General features: G+C 41.5%; 1 protein-coding gene across 1 annotated transcript in view; it reads right to left on the reverse strand.

Annotated features, from left to right (window-relative positions):
- The window catches only part of LRRC1 (leucine rich repeat containing 1), a 74,385-nt gene that overhangs the window by 12,355 nt on the left and 42,660 nt on the right, over positions 1–19,370 (reverse strand). The window contains exons 5-10 of the mRNA XM_074154057.1: positions 12,004–12,060; positions 10,323–10,386; positions 9,502–9,576; positions 7,557–7,701; positions 4,445–4,563; positions 3,287–3,370 (exon numbers count right to left, since the gene is read on the reverse strand). Of these exons, the coding sequence (XP_074010158.1) occupies positions 3,287–3,370; positions 4,445–4,563; positions 7,557–7,701; positions 9,502–9,576; positions 10,323–10,386; positions 12,004–12,060 (544 nt within the window). The remainder of the gene's footprint in view (positions 1–3,286; positions 3,371–4,444; positions 4,564–7,556; positions 7,702–9,501; positions 9,577–10,322; positions 10,387–12,003; positions 12,061–19,370) is intronic.

A 19,370-nucleotide genomic window follows, 5' to 3' on the forward strand; every position in this document is an offset into this window, starting at 1 on the left:
GGGAAGGGAAAAGAGGGGGAAGACAGCGAGCAAGAATCTCTGCAGTGCACACTCCGCCTCTGACTGTGTACAGTCAGAGTAAGCGCTAACACTGATTGACGTGCAAAGGTCTGAGACCCCAATCTTCGCCATGCTATCTCAGGAGACATCTGACGCAGCAACAGCAAGGCAGGGGTGTTGAAAACGACTGCTGTCAGAAGCTCGCGCCTGGCTTTAAATACTAATTAGTCAGTTTGAGATGAAAATAAATAGTTCTCACTGTTAAGCAGCACCTTCCAACAGACAGGAAAAGGGTGACGCATTTTGCAGTTTTCCTTAAGTGCTCTACCGATGAATTTTGTGTTATTTTTTTCCAAGTCAGTAATGATGAGAAGGAAAATGGAAACTGAACGTTTCACCAGGACACCAGATTGTTCCCTCCCTGCCATCCGAAGGGAAACTCAGCATTGGGATCTTTGCCATTACCAGCACCCCTGAAGCTGCTCCTCTGCCTGCTTTGTCTAATGGGGAACAGTACTCCTAATACCTGTGCACTCTGTTCACCGAGAACGTTCTTCTTTTAGACCTATGAAATGTGACTCTGCTGAATTCCTCAGAAAACTTGTACTACAGAAATGTTCACGTTTGGTTTAAAGCAAAAAGCCACCGGTAAAGAAAAATACTACATAAAAAAATGCAGCTCCAGGAACAGACAAAACATGAGCAGAGAGCAGTAGATTTTTTTATTTTTTTTTTTCTGGTTTCGAAACTAACATTTCAGCATTGTTGGGCAGGCATCTAAAGACTTAGAGAGAGAAGTGTTTTATTGCACAGCCTAAGCACAAGGAATTGAAACCGAAACGTGAAAAATTGAAACTGAAAGGTCTTGTTAGCTCGATGGTAAGTTCTGCAATACATGCGTATTAACAGTATTTTTGAGATAAATCATTGCATCAGTTGTTTATGTCTATTTGTTACCATTACCACCTGGGAATTCAAATCCACCGCTACAGAGGGTGGATATGACCCTCCAGTTGGAGAAGGACTGACTTCCTTTAAAAATTTTAAAAATCCACAGAGCAAAACACACTTTAATGAAACATTCTGGAAATCTTATGCTAACGTAATTTCAAAGCGTTTGCTCTGATGAGAAAGAGATAGGTGTGGAGACCTTTACAGGAAAACAAGAACAACAAAAAAAAAGTCTGTCTCAAAGACACGGGTGCCAAGGAGATATTTTTCCTCTGTTTCTTTGCCAAGCTCTCAGGGAACCACCCTCTTCCACCTTTATTTCCTGGACTTCCTGCAACTCCTCAGCTCACCTCATTCCAGATAACACCTTCCATTTCCTTCAAACACAGACTCATCCCTGACTTTATTCCAACCCTTGTGCAGGTGTCCCCTCCCCTCTCTGTCACATGCACTGATGTTCTCCACACACGTTCTTTACTTCACCCTTTGATATCTCCAACTGACTGGGCAACGCTTTACACCTCTGAAACCCATTTCCGATTCCGAGCCTCTAGTTTCTTGTTCAGCATCAATCCCTTTATTGGTGTGCACCGAGCCCTTGACCCTTGTATTCCCCCCAGACAGACACACTCTATATTCACTCCGCTCCACCTGCTTCTGAAGCCGAGCTTCTCCTCTCACCTGCTCTTGTCCCTGCTTCTTCCAACCCACACTGCTTACATGCTCATGCACCATTTTAGTGCTTATACACTACATAAGCTATTAATGACCAATCTGGAAATAAAGTGCATCAGTAAGACTTTACATGCTATAACAAACTCAGAACAATTCTGCTTAAAGGTGGACTAGACACAAAACTGTATGAGTCTCAAGTACAGATAGTTTAGGACACCTGTGTAATGTATTATTAAGTTTTTTGTGAAGACATGGAAAGTTTTCTGCTGAATGAGAACAAGATCAAAATTGCCATCATATCCCAACCCAGAAACACGGTTTTCCCAAGGTCCAGCCTCTTGCTTGCATTTATGCAACCAGTCCGGGTACACCCTCTGCAATTTTCTGGTCAGAACCAGCATCAGGTCGGCAGAGGAGACACTGTCCTTCTAGAGGAGCTGCAGTACTCACATCTTCTCTTCCCTCCCTCACCTTCCCCTCCCGTCAAACATACTCTTAGAAGACAATCTGTAAAGGAGCAATAAGGGCTATCGTGGAGCCCCAATTAGGTGACCGACGTATGGCAGCTCAGACCTGGGCCACTGGAATTGTTACTGCCAATGCCACAGCAGCATCCTCTGCCCCTGCTCGATCCCTCCTCTTCAGACCATCAGTTCTGTCCCATCTCCTGGTTCCCAACCAGTTTCCTTCCTCCTCACACTTCCTGCCCAGGAGGAGACCAAGCTCCATAGGTAAGTGGACCTGAGCAAAAGTGTGCGCTCACTAGCCAGAGCTGATACTCCTCTCAATTCCCATCCATCTGCTGCCACCTGCTCCTGAAGTGACTGAAAACGGTGAATAAAGGCTATGACCTCAGAGTCGCACATCAGAAACAGATAGGAAAATTAAGCGGGAGAACTACCTGGACAAAAATCAGAGAGAAACAGTAGCACAAGCAGAACCAACTCTTAGTCTTGTGCTCCAATCACAGCGTACTGCTTCCCCTGATCTCTTTCCAGAATTTACTGCTGAACTAAACTTGTAAGGCCTTTGTTATATTTATTTTCACAACAGAAATTCTAGCCTCATTTCATTCCATATACTGTTACAATAGACAAGAAGTCCTAGAGATCATAGCTAGAAGATTTGAGGTATCAGTAACCTCGGTCACGTCGGGTCCTCACATTTAAAGGCAAAAGGAGTCCCGAGATCTCCAAAACCAAAAAGACTGTCAAAACAGTCTCTGAATCATTTTTCAGAATATGAAACCTTCCCTTTGCTATTGGTCACAAGAGTGAGGTGAGGAAAACTCTGGCACTATTTTTATACTATATGCAGAAGAGGAATATTGATGTTCAAATGCATTCACTCTAACAGAACTCCCAGTTTTCAAGTAGTGCTGGACCTGACACCCACACTGGGAATTACTAATTACAAGCTAATTAGATCCAAGCCTTCTTGTTCAACTGCAAAGACATTTTGCACTTCCAAGCCAGCAAATCACCACAGCTGCTGTTCAGATTTATGCTGTTCAGATCTAATGGACAAGTTTCTGGTTGCGATCCATTTGGGAAGAATACCCTGTGGATCAAAGCTGCCTGCTACTTCTTGCAGGCATTTGAAATCAAGAATTTTCTGTTTGTATAATCACATCTGTGAGAGATAATTACACAAAACTTACCTCTTTGGGCAAAGATGTTAATTTGTTTCTATCGGCATTCAAATTGTTCAGCTTCTTTAGTTTTCCGATGCTCTTTGGCAATGACTGTGCCAACAAAAACAAAAGAATATGTGAACAGAATTTGTAAATTCACTAAGTCAGAACAAAACTTATTTCACTTTAAAATTAATTAATTTTAATAGACTTATTTATAGATTTAATAGATTATTTAATTTAATAGAATTTATTCAATTTAGTAGAACTAATAGACCGATCCATTTTCAAAATCGGAGTGTAGTTAACCCTCATTACTACCAGGCCTTCCAAAGGAGATCCAAGGTTTTCTCTTGCAGAAGGGATGTCCAGGAATGTCAGTTCCTAACACAAACTCACTCAAGTTATCTCTGCACTAAGATTATAGATGCTAACAGAAGCATGTATGCAGAATGTCCATATTATCTAAGTTTAGGCTCCCAAAATAACTAACTGAGAGGCAAGCTTCTAACTTAGGTGCTACGACCTGACCCCTGGAGAGGTAGCTTTCCAACAGGCTTGAGCTCCTAACTCAACCAAGCACCAACCTAACTTAAGAAATGCTCAAACCTAGTTTTTTTGTAAACACTTCTACTCTCCAATTGTCAATGTCAATGTGAAGGCAGTTTTAAAACAATGGAAGGAAATGCCTAATGGAATGAAGTCCATTAAAATTTTGTTTTAATTGACCACATACCATATTTAATACCTGGCTGGAGCAGATCAGCAGAGCAAGGAACAGTACAACAGGAGCTCTGCAGTGCTCAGGGCTTCTATTCAGCTCCAGCAAGTCTGATCCAGATAATGCACAGCAAAAACTGGCAACAACGCAACGCGGCAGAAACTCCGCATGAAAAACACAACAAAGTAAGTGATACCTGCACTCCAGGCGCTCCAGTTCCCTTAGTGGCCATGAAAGATTCAAGAGTGAATACGTAATTGCATTAGCCTTTGGAAGGGAGGATTTTTTACTACGCACAACTTGATCTTCAGCATTCGTTTAACAGGTTAGAAATAAGATGCGTTTAAAAGAAACTCGCTACTTAACAGCAGCAACGGTGAGCAGCCTTATGAGCTAAGTGATTCCAGCGCTTAGCAGCGGAACTGATTACTGCCAGCCATTTGGGCAGCCGGGACCACGCTTACCTGCAGTTGGTTTTCTGTTAGAACTAATTCAGTAAGGCTTTCGCAGTCCCCAATCGAATCTGTTAGCTGAATAAGTTTGTTCTGATCAACCTTCAAAATGGAGAGCCTCCTCAGTTTTCCTGGGCAGAAAGAACAACACATTTGTTTTAGCTTAGTATCCTTTGATACCCTGCTTCATCATTCTGCTGCAAAACCTTCAGAAGTCCTCTAACACAATGAAAATTTTTTTTTTTCAGGTAAAAAAAGAATTCAAGCACTGCTTCACTTGGCGCTTACACTATTTTCGCAAGTTTATAACGTCACTGAATTCATATTAAATATAAATATTCATACCCAATATTTAAGCATATTAAATTGTATTAAAGTTGCAGTCTGAATGCTACGCCATGTAAATGTCAAGGACGTGTCTACCCAAAGGCCTATAAACAGGAGAAAATTATCTATTTTTTTCCTCAACTAGACAATGTTTATTAATAAGGAAGTGTTCAGAAGATCATCTATACCTACTCAGCCACCGTAAGAAAGGCTTGCACTGAAGTGACAGCCCAAACCCAAACAGCATCAAGGTCTCTTTGGCCTAATATAGAACCCGGTCAGTCAGACATGAAACCCAAGTTTATTTTTTAGAATAGAAGTCAAACTTCTTTGAAGATCATCTCCCCAGGAAGGACAAAATACTATTTCAGAGCAGAAAGCTCGCCTTGTTCTGCTCCTTTATACCAGAATGGTCTTTAGTGCAAAGCAGAGGTAACCCAGGCAGAGCCCAAGACAGAGAACTCAGGAGACATCACTAGCGGCTGACACTTCCCTGCCCACCCCCACATGGTCCAAAATAGCTGTAATAGGCTGGCACATCAAATTCGCTGATGATGCCAAATCATGAAGACATGGCTGATACACAGAAAGATGGCAACCTGAATAGAAGCCCGAGCTTCAGCAAGAAAAAGGTGCAGAGCTCTGCACCTGGGTGGAATAAACCCATGCTCTGGTACAGGCTGGGAAGTGACAGGCTGTACAGGAGCCCTCCTGGAAAGGACCTGGGGCCCATGGTGGGCACCAGGCTGAATATGAACTAGCAGTGAGCTCTCAGTGGAAATAAAGTAAACACTGGCTGGAGTGTCCTCCTAAACTACATTAGGAGAACTACAGCCAGCAGATCAATGGAAGTCACCATCCACTTGGCACCAGTGAGGCCACACCTCTAAAATCATGCTCAGTTTTATGTCCTGTCCTGTCTTCCCCCCATACCGACTCCCCAGTTCAAGCGAGATGCTGATGGGGGTCCAACACAAAGCTATCAAGATGACCAGGGCGCGTGAGAGCTGAGGGTCACAGAGCTGACTTTGTGGACTCCAGCAAAGAAGCAGCTAAGGAGGCATTCAGGAACAGCCCAAAACTACTTGAAGGGCCATTACAGACATGACAGAGTCAAACTCTTCTCCACAGTGGCAGGCAAGACAGCAATGGCCCCAAATCAAAGCACGGGAGGTCCTAGCTGGACATGAGAAGAAGCTTCCTCTCTGGGAAGTGGTGCAGCACTGACACAGGCTGCCCGACAGTGCTGCAGTCACCTCCACTAGGGACTTTAGAGACTTGGTGAGACACGGCCACAGCCGACCTGACCTGCTGGCATTGGTGAGAGCCTTGCTTCAAGGGCGCTACAGATCCACCAACCCAACCAAGGACTCGGTGGTCAGCTGAGCTCCTCCCAGGAGCTTCCACAGAGACCAGCCATGTTCACTCCAACCACAATGCCAGATTTTCTCCATTTCACATAGTAAGTTCCAATATTACACAGAAGGAGTAAGTGCCGTAGCCCTACCCAATTTTCCAAACACAAGTAAGCTACTACATTCACATAAGTAGCAACTTTTTTTTTTTTTTTGCCTTTGTAACAAAATCACATCCAGAAAAGCGTTACAAAATGCACGTGCAAACTTAGGCCTGGCCTGAAATGGCTTGGCCCTTGGCAATCGCCTTCCCCGGCAGAGGATCTCCATTTAACGGGCTTCTGGAGAAGCAGCAGCTCCTCCTGTTCACCAGCTGGCGTTACAGACGAGCTGCCCCTCCGGCAGGCTGCACGGGCTGCAGCCTTTCAGAAGGTACAGCTCCATTTCTGATGTACAACAACCGTACCGGTCAGGGAGAGCTGCCACAACTCTCTACCAAACCCACCCCAGCCAACTGTAGGACCCGCAGCAGTCACCCCACTCCCCCAGGTTTAACTTCTAGAGAAAAATTTATCTTTTCTTAGGCTCATACAGCATACGGAGGGAGGGGGAAGGTCCGTCCACTCTTTTCCACATTCCCAGTTAAACCACACTCACAACTCTGCCTTCCCCAAACCTTTATTTTGGGGAAAAAAAAAAAAAAAAAAAAAAAGAAAAAAAAAAGAAAATAAAAAGTCCTGGCAAGGACAAGGCACACTTTTGCAACCTGAAACTCTCCAGAAAAAACAGCTGATGAGTAGTAGAGAAACAATGCCTTGCTGACTACTTGTCACAACTACGGCAGGGGTAAAAGCATTTACCTGAAAAAAGGCACTGGGAATGCTTCAGAAGACATTCCTCAGTTATTAAACCTGTTTTAAGGGGTCAGACACAGAAATGTTGTGGTTTGGATCCTCAGGGGTGAGGAGATTTGGGCTGAAGGTGGAACAGCCTTCTACTGGGTGCAATATGGGATTAATCACATTGTCCAATTGAAGATAATTACACTTCCCCACTAAAAACAAAGTCTTTTTTGCAGTGATACTGTCAGTCAGTCTTATCAAGGGACCTACAGCATGTTACAAGCTAGAATTTTACAATGTTAAAGACTTATGACAGTGACGTGGACACGGTAGGAACAGAGAGAATATATTAACTTTTATTTTGTATCAAGTGAAGGCCAAAAAAAGGATTACGAGGTAGTCATTATGCAGACTATTAAAATGCGAAATTAATAGAGCTATGCATTTCATACTAAGCACACAGACACCAAAAAAAAAAAAAAAAAAGCCGAGACAAGCTCATCTCTTGCACAAAAAGACTTCAAAAGACTTGAAAACAAATGACTTCCAATTTACAGTGAATTAAATGGTTCTGTGCGACAGCATTCACCTTGTACTTACCAATGCCATCAGGTAGGACCTGAAGTAAATTCTGAGAAACAAGCAAGTCTGTTAAAGAAGCCAGACCACTAATTTCTTGAGGAAGGCATTCCAATTTATTTTCAGAAACATCCAGACAAAGCAGGTTTTTCAGGTTTCCCACTTCCTGCGATACAAGACAAAAAAATTTAAGTCATGCCCAAACACGTAACAAAGCAATTTGAAAAATGTACCAACGCAATGAAATTCCAGAAAGAAAAACAATTCTCTGTATGACCTCTAAATTGACCATTCTTTGTATGACCTCTAAATGCAGGGGGAAAAAAAAAAAAAATAAAAAATTACATTTTACATATGCTAAACCAACCAAGTGATTCAGTCACAGTTTCTTATTCTAACTATTAAGACTGGCTCCAGTAGTAGGACCGGGTATGCTGAGCACACCCAGGCAAGCACTAGCCAAAACTGGAGTTTTGCTCAAGTCAAGACTGCAAAGTTGTTCTTTCAGAACTCCAGATTATCAACCTCCACGTAATTAAAGTCTGCCCCTCCCAATTAACCCTAGGCAAATTAGGATTAGTTTCTCCTGGCTGATACAGCAACATGCCATGACATCTAGGGATTTCATATCTTCACATCTCTCAACTGCAACAAATGTAGAAATAGGAATTGGGAGAATTGCTCTAGCAAGCATATTTGAACTGCCAAGTTATACTGCCATCACCTACAATTATTAACGATTACTTAATTTTTTTTTTTTTTTTTTACAATGGTGATCTGCCAATTATCTTAAAAGTCTGTCAGAGAAATAGCTTTGTCCCTGTTAGCCATCAGAGCACCCTCCCATTCCCTATGTACACAGACATACCTATACACACTCTGAATAGTTCTCGTTTAGTCATCCGAATCATCTTTCAGAGAACAGAACAGCTGGGGCAGAAGTATCCTTTATTTTTACATATATGAAATTTTCATACAGTGACGGCCGTGATCCTAACCCACAGGATCAGTCTTTTTATTTTGGAAATGTTTGCCTCCCAAGAGAAGCTTTCATTAAACACAAACACACACCCTTTATCCTACAAGTTCATCTTTTGGACATTAGACAAAATACACAATAATGGCCAGCTTCAATAAAAGCAGCTGCCTAAGTCACACTTGACCTTTTATGAATGATTATCAGTGTTTAACTACATCTACTTAAAAAATTATTTGGCCCAGCCAACGACAACAAAGTCAACAAAGCCCACTAAACTGTAACTGATTTCCAAGTTACACTGTTGACAATGAGATCAATTCAGCAAATAACAGCAAATCGCATGAGGAACAGGGGAAAACAAGTTTTAACTTGGCTCCAGAGGAAAAAGAGGGAAAAGAAGCCATCCCACACACTATCACAGCTCTTAAGAATGGGAATTTACAGTGCTGTAAGCTTTAAATGCTAAGGCCCCTCATCCCATGACTGATGTCAGATGGGGGATTTGCCTGCATAAATCAAAATTTCTATTTATGGCAACAGTTCTATCATTGTACTTCTCCCAAACACTGTATTTGAACGGAAGAAGATCGCTGTAAAAAAACAAGGACTCATCCTCAAAACTGTCAAAACTGCAATTTAGATAGATACAAAAGGTGAGGGTTAGTTCAGCCAATTAGTGGGTCCCTGATCATTGGGCCAGGACTGTAAACAGAGGATGTGTCATCCTATAAACTGAACAATGTGCCTATTAGGAAACAATTCCTTTGCCAAAATGTTTAAAAGAAAATATCTGAAAACGTATGATAGGATATACAATCCCTTGCAGAGGAACTTATTAAGAGAAAACCCTTACATATCCAAAACCAAACCCAGGCAAAGTGAACTGAGAAAACTATGCAATTATAGATAACCTCCCTTTAAGTATGAATGAAAAGGTTTTCTTTTTAAAAGCATCTTCAAAACAGTATCAGTGGCGGTCATCTTTACCTGAGGTATTTCAGCTAATTGGTTTCCATCCAACCAGAGGTCTTTAAGATTGAAAAGTGCACCAATTGTTTCTGGCTATAACATAAAAAGTAATAATGTTAAGTAACACAGGAGCTTCAAGTAAAAACCAAATGGCTACCCCAATAATTACAGTCTGAGTAAACCAATCCTTATTCCAAGCACTATTTAGAAGTACCATGGTTAAATGCAGCAAGCAAGGGTGACTGTGAGCATTTGGCAACTCCATCCTACAAATGGATTGTTATAGCTTAAACTATCATACTTTACCTGACACGCACTAACAATTTGCATGCACCTTCTTAATCTACTGCAAATCCAACATTTAATTGAGTCAGCTTAAGGGAGATGACAGATATCTTTTGGTAGATCTATCTGCCACACAATCCTCAACAGTTTGCCTCAGCCCTTTCCCAAAGATTCCTACTCCCACCCTGGAAACAGCTGAGCTTCCATCTGTGCTCAGCCCATCCAGCTCCCCATAGAAGCCCGTGTGTTCATCGTAACTGCAAGTGCAGACGAGTTTGTGCCCTTCCACTCCTTTTCCTTTCTGTAGAAAAACTCTGTGCAGCGTTCTCATTTTCTAGCGATCAGCTGCAGTTTTTTTGGGTAAAGTAGTATTGTAGTGAACAAGACCCAGCACATACGGGAAACACCAACTCACTGCCAAAATTCATCTGTACGGATAAAAAGATTCTCCCCTCCGTCCATTTTTCCTCAATTTTGGACACACTACAACCTATTTAATCTAAACGATGCGTAAAACGAGACCGACGTGCACTTTCAGTGGCATGTTCTCTTACCAAGTGATAAAGTTCATTGTTTCCTAAATCAAGTTGTTCTAGTCGCTGCAGCTGGGCAACTGATCTGTGAGATGAGATAAGCCAAAACAAAACCACATCAGACTAAACCAACAGAAACCCCATGTATTTAAATGAGCTCATTTTACTGAAACTCGTATTTCAAATTACAATGTATTGTAGGCAGACAGTTATTTTACTGTGCATCGGCTATTTGCAGTAATATCTTACTGAAAAAGTAATTTGGGTTGTCAGCATAACTGTATGCCCTTGAAACTTAAAACTTAGTATCGGCAACCAAATCATTATTCTTTAGTTTAACCATCAGTCCCTCAGGGTGGACAATGCCATATAGCTTAGTACAGTTGGGCAGATTTATTTTTAGGGGAAATTTACAGTTACACAACTGGATAAAAATTCCCCCCAGTGATCACACGTAACAGTGCGACTCAAGACTCAATAAATCCATCATTTATCTTCTCAACATGATCTATCCACTTCTGAAGCATTGCAGGTTGGATTTGAGGATGCAAACAGAGGGAAGCCCAAGAGGATGTAAAAGAAGTTCTCTGAACTTGAACAGACACAGAGGGCCATCCTTCTACTTCAAAAGTAGTCTGTCGTAGAGATCTTGCCTACCTTCCCCAAAGCTGCAGTAGCAGGAAAGCCAGCGAGACTCGTCAGCTACATTACTGACAGTCAGAATTTTCCATGAGCAATAAAATTGTCAACGTTTGTGATAGCTTCATTCTGACACTGCATGGCAAAACCTAGCTAGCAATTCCTATCTTCTGACCACTGACATTTAAAGTTCCTTGTGGCTCACATAAACAGCCACTACCAAGGTCCTGGGTAGATTAACAAGAAAAAAGGACCCCAAAGCGGCTGGGGAACAGATTCTGATTAAAATAGGTTAAATCTATTACAGTATCTATTAGGTTATCTAAACAAGCAGAACAGGAGTCACCAAAACTCTTGCAAGAAGCAGCCAGGTAGTGAAGGAAGGAAACTCCTTCACTAGAGAAGGAAGAGGCTTCCTCCAGGCAGCCAAAAAGGATCCCCAAACTGTAAGATGCCCAGTTAATCTTACAAAAGACAACTGACTCCTCTGCCACGACGCAGACAGCACAGAGACATCTAAATAGGCTTTTTTCCCCACCAAAAACCACCGTGGGTGGAGTCAGACTTCAGACATCAGCAGGCCTAGTTTGTCACCAAAGCTTCGATCTCCAGGTTTTGGAAACTCTTGGTTACCGAGCCCCTATGACAAACGCTTGTTTAAATGCTCTGAAGGTCTAGGGTTGAAATCTCGGAGATTCTATTACCCTACTTCCACAGTCACAGCACTTCAGCATGAGAACAACCCAAACCACCGCTGCCGCTGCCGATGCGCTCCTTCAATGTCTGCGGGAAGAAAGGTTTGGCGCTGCTGTGTATTTTATACGGAGTTACACAGAGCAAAAGCAATCGACACAGACTGCGGGCTCCTCCTGCTACAAGCCAAGTACAATTAGAAGTAATGGATGTAACTAGGTGTTGCTAAAACAAAGCTGTATCTCATAAATATGTCGTCAACAGGCACTGAGTATTTTTTCCTAGCTGTCATCCCGTTTCATATGTTAGCAGATCTTATGAATAAGAACATTTTATGTTAATATAATAAAACACATTAAATGTCACTTACTCAGGTAAATATGTCAGCAAATTCTCTCTAAGTTCCAGTGAAGCCAGGTTATAAAGACTAAAAAAAAAAAAAAAAAAAAAAAAGAAAAAAACACATTTTAATGCAATCTTATTTTTTATATTCCACACTTTGAGAAGAAAAGTGTGTGCTTGCACAGTTTAAAGCAAAATTGCTGTGAGTTCTTTTTTTTTTTTTTTAATTGCTTTAATTCAAATCAGACCATCATGTGAAAAGCAGCATACAAAGACTGGAAGTTTTTGCTTGTTTCTCTGTGATACTTCAACACACTGAAGCTAGAAAATAAAAGAGAGAAAACACAATTTTCTATTTGTTAAAAGGTCAGTAATGGCAAGTAACTGAAGAGAGCATAGTCATATGAATTGCATTTACTTACTTGCTTTCAGAATCTGGCGTGGGCTACCAAAGTTACAGAGCATCATGTAAACCCATCACTGCTCTAATGACGGCATGCTCATTACTGTAAGTGACATTACGCTTCTAAGCGGCTCACTTACTCCATATCCCAGGCTTTTATTAACATCACCATAGCAACATCCAGATTTTTCCAGGGGTTTATTTATGACTAAATGGAACACAAGGAGCCAGACATTATCCCAACACTATAATCTGCTCTAATCCTCCAGAATCCTCGGGAAAAATAAAAATCAGATATGGTGACTGCAAATAAGTAGTTTCCTACAACAGAGTATGTTCTTGCCCTGGTGCACAGGGCAAAATCTAGATTAAAGTAGGAATTCCACTAAATTTGAAATGCATGTTAAATCTAAACCCAAAATGTTTTTCTATGTACACCTTAGAAAAAAAAACCACAAACAAGCTCATGCACTCCGACCACTTAAAACTGAAATACTTGTTTTCATTTTGAACAATGCGCACACACTGAATTACAGGATCATTAGTTAGCCCCAGTAAAAAAGCAGCCGATAACCTCAATAAAACTAAAGAAAAACCTTCATACTGCAACTCCAATACAGCTATCTAAGCAGGGAAAGCAACATAACTGATGTAATGAGTTATTAAAGAGAAAAGAAGATTTTTCAGGGATTGACTTTGGATGGTGTCTGAAAGATACATCCTTATTTCAACCACCGCTTTCGTACTGCGTTCAGAAAACAGTGAATTAAATCTCACAGGAGCTTTGATCATGGTCTGAACAGTACTCCCCAGCTTTTAAAACAAGGACGTTTTACCCAATGAGTTCTGCATTCCTCCAAAAGAAATACAGTTAAAAAATACCCTATAGGTGAAGATATTTTAATAGAAGCCTATTACAAATTCAATTAAAAAATAAGTGAGAATAACTCAGCTACTGCCGCTCAAAATCACTTGACAGAAACAAAGTAGTAAGGAAGAGAAAACTCTCACATAAAAATTTTAACACTATAAAACACAAGTCAAGGTGGGACATGGTATCCAACACTCTCATGTAAACCAAACCAGTGGAGGGGGAGAGGGAAGAGGTGATGGAGAAACTGTTTCTCTCCGAGAGGAAGGTGGGTCTGCTCTTACTCCCATTGCCACCCACAGACTGCCATGACAGTTTTGTTTACAGGTTTTCCAGAAACCTATTCCAATCTTTCTTCAAATTTTGCACTTTCTCTTCAGGGTCATATTAGGTGAGGCCCATGATTCACTTTTATCAAGAGAAGACAAAAAGGATGTGCACACTGCCAAGCTGCCTTGGTTTACAGATCACCCCGCATGTACTTATCTCCCTCCCCATCCCGTTAAAATGTCAATGAGTAAAACGGTGCAATCTCTTAACTTCTCTTCTTACCTCAGACACCACTTCGGCTGTGGTTAAACAGAAATCTTTGTCAGCAGAACCACGTTCAACAGCAAGAACTTGGGAACCACCACCTTAACCAGCCTCATCATATCACTAAACTGAGGCAGGCCAGTGAACCAGCTCAGGAAATTGATCCTGCTTAAAACTAACCCAGCAAAAAAAGAGTAACACAGATCCCTAATCCAACGTAGAATAAATCCCCTTAAACACCTGGGCCAGTACAACTGCCAAGACAGTGCAAGGAAGGCATCTGGACTGCCCAAGCCAGAAACACTATGAGGACTGTTTAGTTTGAGGAAGAGGAGGCTGAGAGGAGACTTCCATCACTCCCTACAACTACTTGAAAGGACATTGTAGAGAGGTTGGTGCTGGTCTCTTCTCACAAGCAAATAACGATAGAACAAGAGGGAATGGCTTCAAGCTGCAACAGGGTAGGTTTAGACTGGACATTAGGAAACAATTCTTCACAGAAAGAGTGGTCAGACACTGGAACAGGCTGCCCAGGGAGGTGGTTGAGTCACCATCCCTGAATGTGCTTAAGAGTCATTTAGATGTGGCGTTGGGGGATGTGGTGTAGGGGAGAACTTTGTAGAATAGGGTTGATGGTTGGACTCGATGATCCCAGGGGTCTTTCCAACCTGAATGATTCTATGACTCTTTGGATAGCTCTGCCCTTGTGGGAACCCACCAACAGCCGGCTCTACATCCAACCGCCATACCCTGTCTTTCGGAGACCAACACTGGCCGATCGCAGTCCCAGGCTAGTTTCTCTTCTTATGGGAGCCGCTACCTTCGGGATTACATTTTCATCTCCAGTGACACAGCTTTCTGGAAGAGAAATGCTTTATTCTACTGCTCTTCTCACCCACAGCACGCTGACAATTATAACTCTGCCCTGGAACAAAACAAAGGCACTGCCCTTCACCCCTTTCATCTTTCCTTTCTACTCCTTCCAAGGTCTTGAGTCCGAACCCAATGTGAGGGGACCCCAACAGGCAAAATGAACCTTCCCACCAAGTAATGTAAAACAGAGACTAAGTCTATGAAGTTTATACCAGCAAAGCTGCTCCATTAGAATAAAGTGTTATGTTTAAAGTGGATCCACCTGAAACAGAGGAAATTTTTGACCCGTCGCTCTTAAATTTCGACTAGTTACAGAAGCGGCTCCCAGCAAATCTACGTGCTACAATTTAAAATAGGAAAATGTGACAGTTATTATATAAAATAGCATCATATAAAAGGCGTGCTGATGTACTGAAGCATCAATCTCTGATACATTACAGAGCAGAGGTATAGCTCTTCCATAAATTTACCAACAGGTTCTTAACACATGGTATGTTCACTAACATTTTTCTGTTTTTAAGACATGTTAACAGGTTTTTTAGTCATTTGCAAGAAAAATCTGACATTTCTTGCTATTTTTCAGATGTTTTCTGATTTAATAACACACTCTCTCCAGAAAGTGTAATTGTGTTGTCTATATTCTAAAGGAGAAAGAAAAAAAACAAGAAAAAAAAACTCAAAAAAGCCCTAAGTACTTTTCCAAGACTACTATCATACAAAGCTATTTCACAGAAGCTTGTAAAAACATTAATATCATAATAATTCTCAGTGCAAAAGCTACCACACACATCTTGAACACTGAGCACGTCCATGGAATTACTGAGCACAAGGCAACAGCCAAACCAGGGGAGGGATGCAGTAACTGAAATAGAAAGTTTTCCACCTCAGCATTCCAGGTGATTTCTGGTGTAAGGGTGGAATCAAGTCAAATTTATAGGTACAACATGGCTAAAAATGTCATTTTCAGTACAAACCAGATACACTTATTCAATGCTGTGCCTAAAGTAACTGTAGATATTGGTATTCATCATGTGAGCTAGAAGATGAAAAGAAGGATGTGAAATTCATAGAATCATAGAATGGTTAGAGTTGGAAGGGACCTTAAAGATCGAGTTCCAACCCCCCTGCCATGGTCAGAGACACCTCCACTAGGAGCAGGTTGCTCAAAGCTCCATCCAGCCTGGCCTTAAACACTTCCAGGGATGGGGCATCCACAATTAACAATTAAATTGTTAATTGAGAACAAAACTAATAGCAACAAAGTAGTCCACAAATGCTGAAAGTGTTTTTCCTGATCATTCTTGCCGGGATTTGAAAGAGAAACTCGCAATCCAACAGGGTCTACAGATAGGGAACACTGTAAATACTCCTTCATGTCAACCGCAGTGGTCTCCTCCAAAATAAAGGTAAGACACTAAGACCAGAACCAAATCTTGTTGCTGCTGTTCTTCCAAAGCAAGGCAGTTTTTCTTTGGATTATCAGTGGCAACATGTCCTACAAAACAACCATTTCAAAACAAGATGACTCTGGACAAGAGCAGTTCACTGCAATAGGTAAAACTACATCAACTGCAGATTAAAAAAAAGAAAAAAAAAAAAAAGACAAAAAGACAGAGACACAAGTTCCCTAGTTACCTTGGATGAAATTACATTTTCAGTGTACCACATGCATTAAATATACTCTGTCTTGTAAAGTTATAAAATACAAAATTGAGATGAGTTATCCTAGTGCTTTAACTTCATCAGGGAAAGCTGCTTCATTCCCCTGTTCCAGAGGACAGAAAATCAGCCTGAAGAATGACAACAGGCAGTACTGTATGTCCCACTTTTATCCTAGTCCCATTTTTATCCCAGTCCCTACAACAGCACTGGGAGCACCCAAGCCCTTGGGGTACAGCAAAGGCTTCTGAGGAAAGCATTGGGAAGCACAGTAAGAGATACGCTATTTTCTTGTGAAAATGAAGTTAAAAATACAAATGTGGACAAAGCTAGGAGAAAACGAGGATGCGTGATAAAAGGACTGCTATAAAAGCTAAAGGTGCTTAGTCAATAAAAACTGGACAACAGTCCTATCACATTTGAGTAATAAAAAGTTACACATTTTGACCTTCCATCAAGAGCACCACACAGCTGAGGACACAAGACAAGAAGTCAGGCTTGGGGAAAAAAGGGAAGCAAAGATGGAAGAGATGAAGATCTAGAGCACCTGCAGAAAGGTATGGCCCCATCTGTACCCTTTCCAGCAAGTTTCATCTGGTTAGGGGAATGCAAAATCCCAAATGTAGTTTTTCCTCACGTTTGTAAGACTGCAAAAATAAGGGAAAGACAGGAGATCGGGCATAGTCTCCATATTTATACAGAACAAGGGAACGTCCCACACAATAACCATGGCTAAGGCGAGAACACAGTACAGATTCTGAATTTGGTTTGGTATTTCAATGCCTGTCCCTGCATCTCTACACAGCATATACACTTTGAAACATTCATCCTGACACTAGATCGGGAAGGATGGGAGTTTAAACTAGGCAACTCCTTCTCTTTTTTTGTGCAGAAAAGGAACATGCCGTTTTTTCTATCTATCAAGGGTCTTCCAACAGATAAGAGGGTAACTGACAATAGCATACAAAATGCATGAAACTCGTTATATTTATATTTAAATAGCCCGTCACCACTGCCCAAATAAAAATACCAGTAACATGTACAACCCTACCCCAGGACACGCCAGTTAGGTGACTAGTCACTCATCTGACAGGATCCTATTAAGCTACTCCCATCCCACAGGGCTTCTAGCTACATACCAACAATTTGTTGAGAACCTGACGTTTAGCAGCTTTTTTCCCCCCAAGGAAATGACAAGGGTAATCAGTCACTAGTCAGCTCTCAAAATGCCACTTACTCAGACCATAAGTATTAAAAGACACAGCATATACCTTTGGGACAGGCTTCTGCTCCAAGTTACTCCCAGAAGAAGCCTCTTTATCTCCCCCTCTCTTCATTGACTGTATTATTGACTGCAGACAGAGCCTGAAAAAAGACCAGTCTCCAAAATCCCAGCTCCTACACCATCAAATCCTGGGCTGCATCAAAAGAAGCATGGCCAGCAGGTCGAGCGAGGTGATTCTACCCCTCTACTCTGCTCTGGTGAGACCCCACCTGGAGTACTGTGTCCAGCTCTGGAGCCCTCAGCACAGGAAAGGCATGGACCTGTTGAAGCGGGTCCAGCAGAGGGCCATGAAGATGATCAGAGGGCTGGAGCACCTCTCCTATGAGGACAGGTGGCGTTGTTCAGCCTGGAGAAGGCTCTGGGGAGACCTTATCGCGGGCCTTTCAAAATTTCAAAGGAGGTTTACAAGGAAGATGGAAAAGGACTTTTTACCAAGGCCTATAGTGAAGGAACAAGGGACAATGGTTTTAAACTGACAGAGAGTAGGTTTAGGTTGGATTTAAGGAAGAAATTTTTTATGATGAGGGTGGCGAGACACTGGAACAGGTTGCCCACAGAAGTGGTGGATGCCCCATCCCTGGAAGTTTTCAAGGTCAGGCTGGATGGGGCTTTGAGCAATCAGATCTAATGAAAGATGTCTCTGTCCACAACAGGAGAGTTGGCTTAGATAATCTTTGAAGGTCCCTTCCAACCCCAAATCATTCTATGATTCTACGAAATTGGGTGCTTAAACTTGGGTGGTTTCAAGGGCTTCTGTATCATGCACCCTTTTCCAGAGTTACCACCAGAGAACTATCACTTCAGTTCTTCCCTGCATCTGCCTTATTTCACCCAAAGACAGTTACTATGCCTGCCAGCACCATCTCCTTCCTCAGCATCTGAAGAACCAGCTCCATGTGGATTTTTGGTCTAATGACACTTCCAATGCAACAAAAGCAACATTAGCCTTATAGGGAAGGATTACGCTTCCTGAATTTCCTAAGGTTATGTTAAAATATAACCATGTAGTTCATGGTCTATACAGTCCCAGTATGCATTTTGCCCTCTTTTTCAAAACGTTCAACGCTAAATGCTTATTTTGCTTCTAACTACTGCTTAACGCTTGCATGTAAGTAGACAAAGTTACCATGAAAGAACCACAAAATTCATATCCATTTTATGATAACCTACAAATAGTACAGAATTGCAGCCAGTTTCCTTTTCTCAAGAAGATTATTTCTCAAAAAAAGTCTCTCTTAAGCTTAAAGCCTTTTTTTTTTTTCCCCCAATGTCAGCTTTAATCAGCCTCCTCCCCCTTTGGTTACATTTTGGTTATGAAAACCTGTTTTACAGTGTTAATGATAAAGAAGAGCACTAATGAATTTTTGTAAGATTAATGTAATACAATTTAAAGAGAGAGACCTTAAGCCCCCACCATGCAATAGGTGAGAGCAATTTTTGCAAATTCTTAGTTACTGAATCCCAGAAATTCTTACATAAACCAGAAATTACAGGAAGTATTAATTTCCTAAATGAGGGCTCTTATCCATTTCAAAGCAAACTATCTTCACGCACGTGAAGTCCTATGGTTTTACCTCAGAATATAAGCGATGTTAAAACAACTGCAAAGCAAGGTAACTAGATTTAGTTCTGATGGAACTGTTATTATGTCTCACCACTTACTGTTAAAAACCATTCTTCCAGAAGCCATCTCTGAGAGCATTCCCACTCCTCCTTTCTGGAGCGACTTGAAGTAACTTGCATCTAAATTAAACGCTACTCTTTCCTCTC

Source organism: Numenius arquata, chromosome 9 (assembly GCF_964106895.1).
Source record: "Numenius arquata chromosome 9, bNumArq3.hap1.1, whole genome shotgun sequence".
NCBI classification, from domain to species: Eukaryota; Metazoa; Chordata; class Aves; order Charadriiformes; family Scolopacidae; genus Numenius; species Numenius arquata.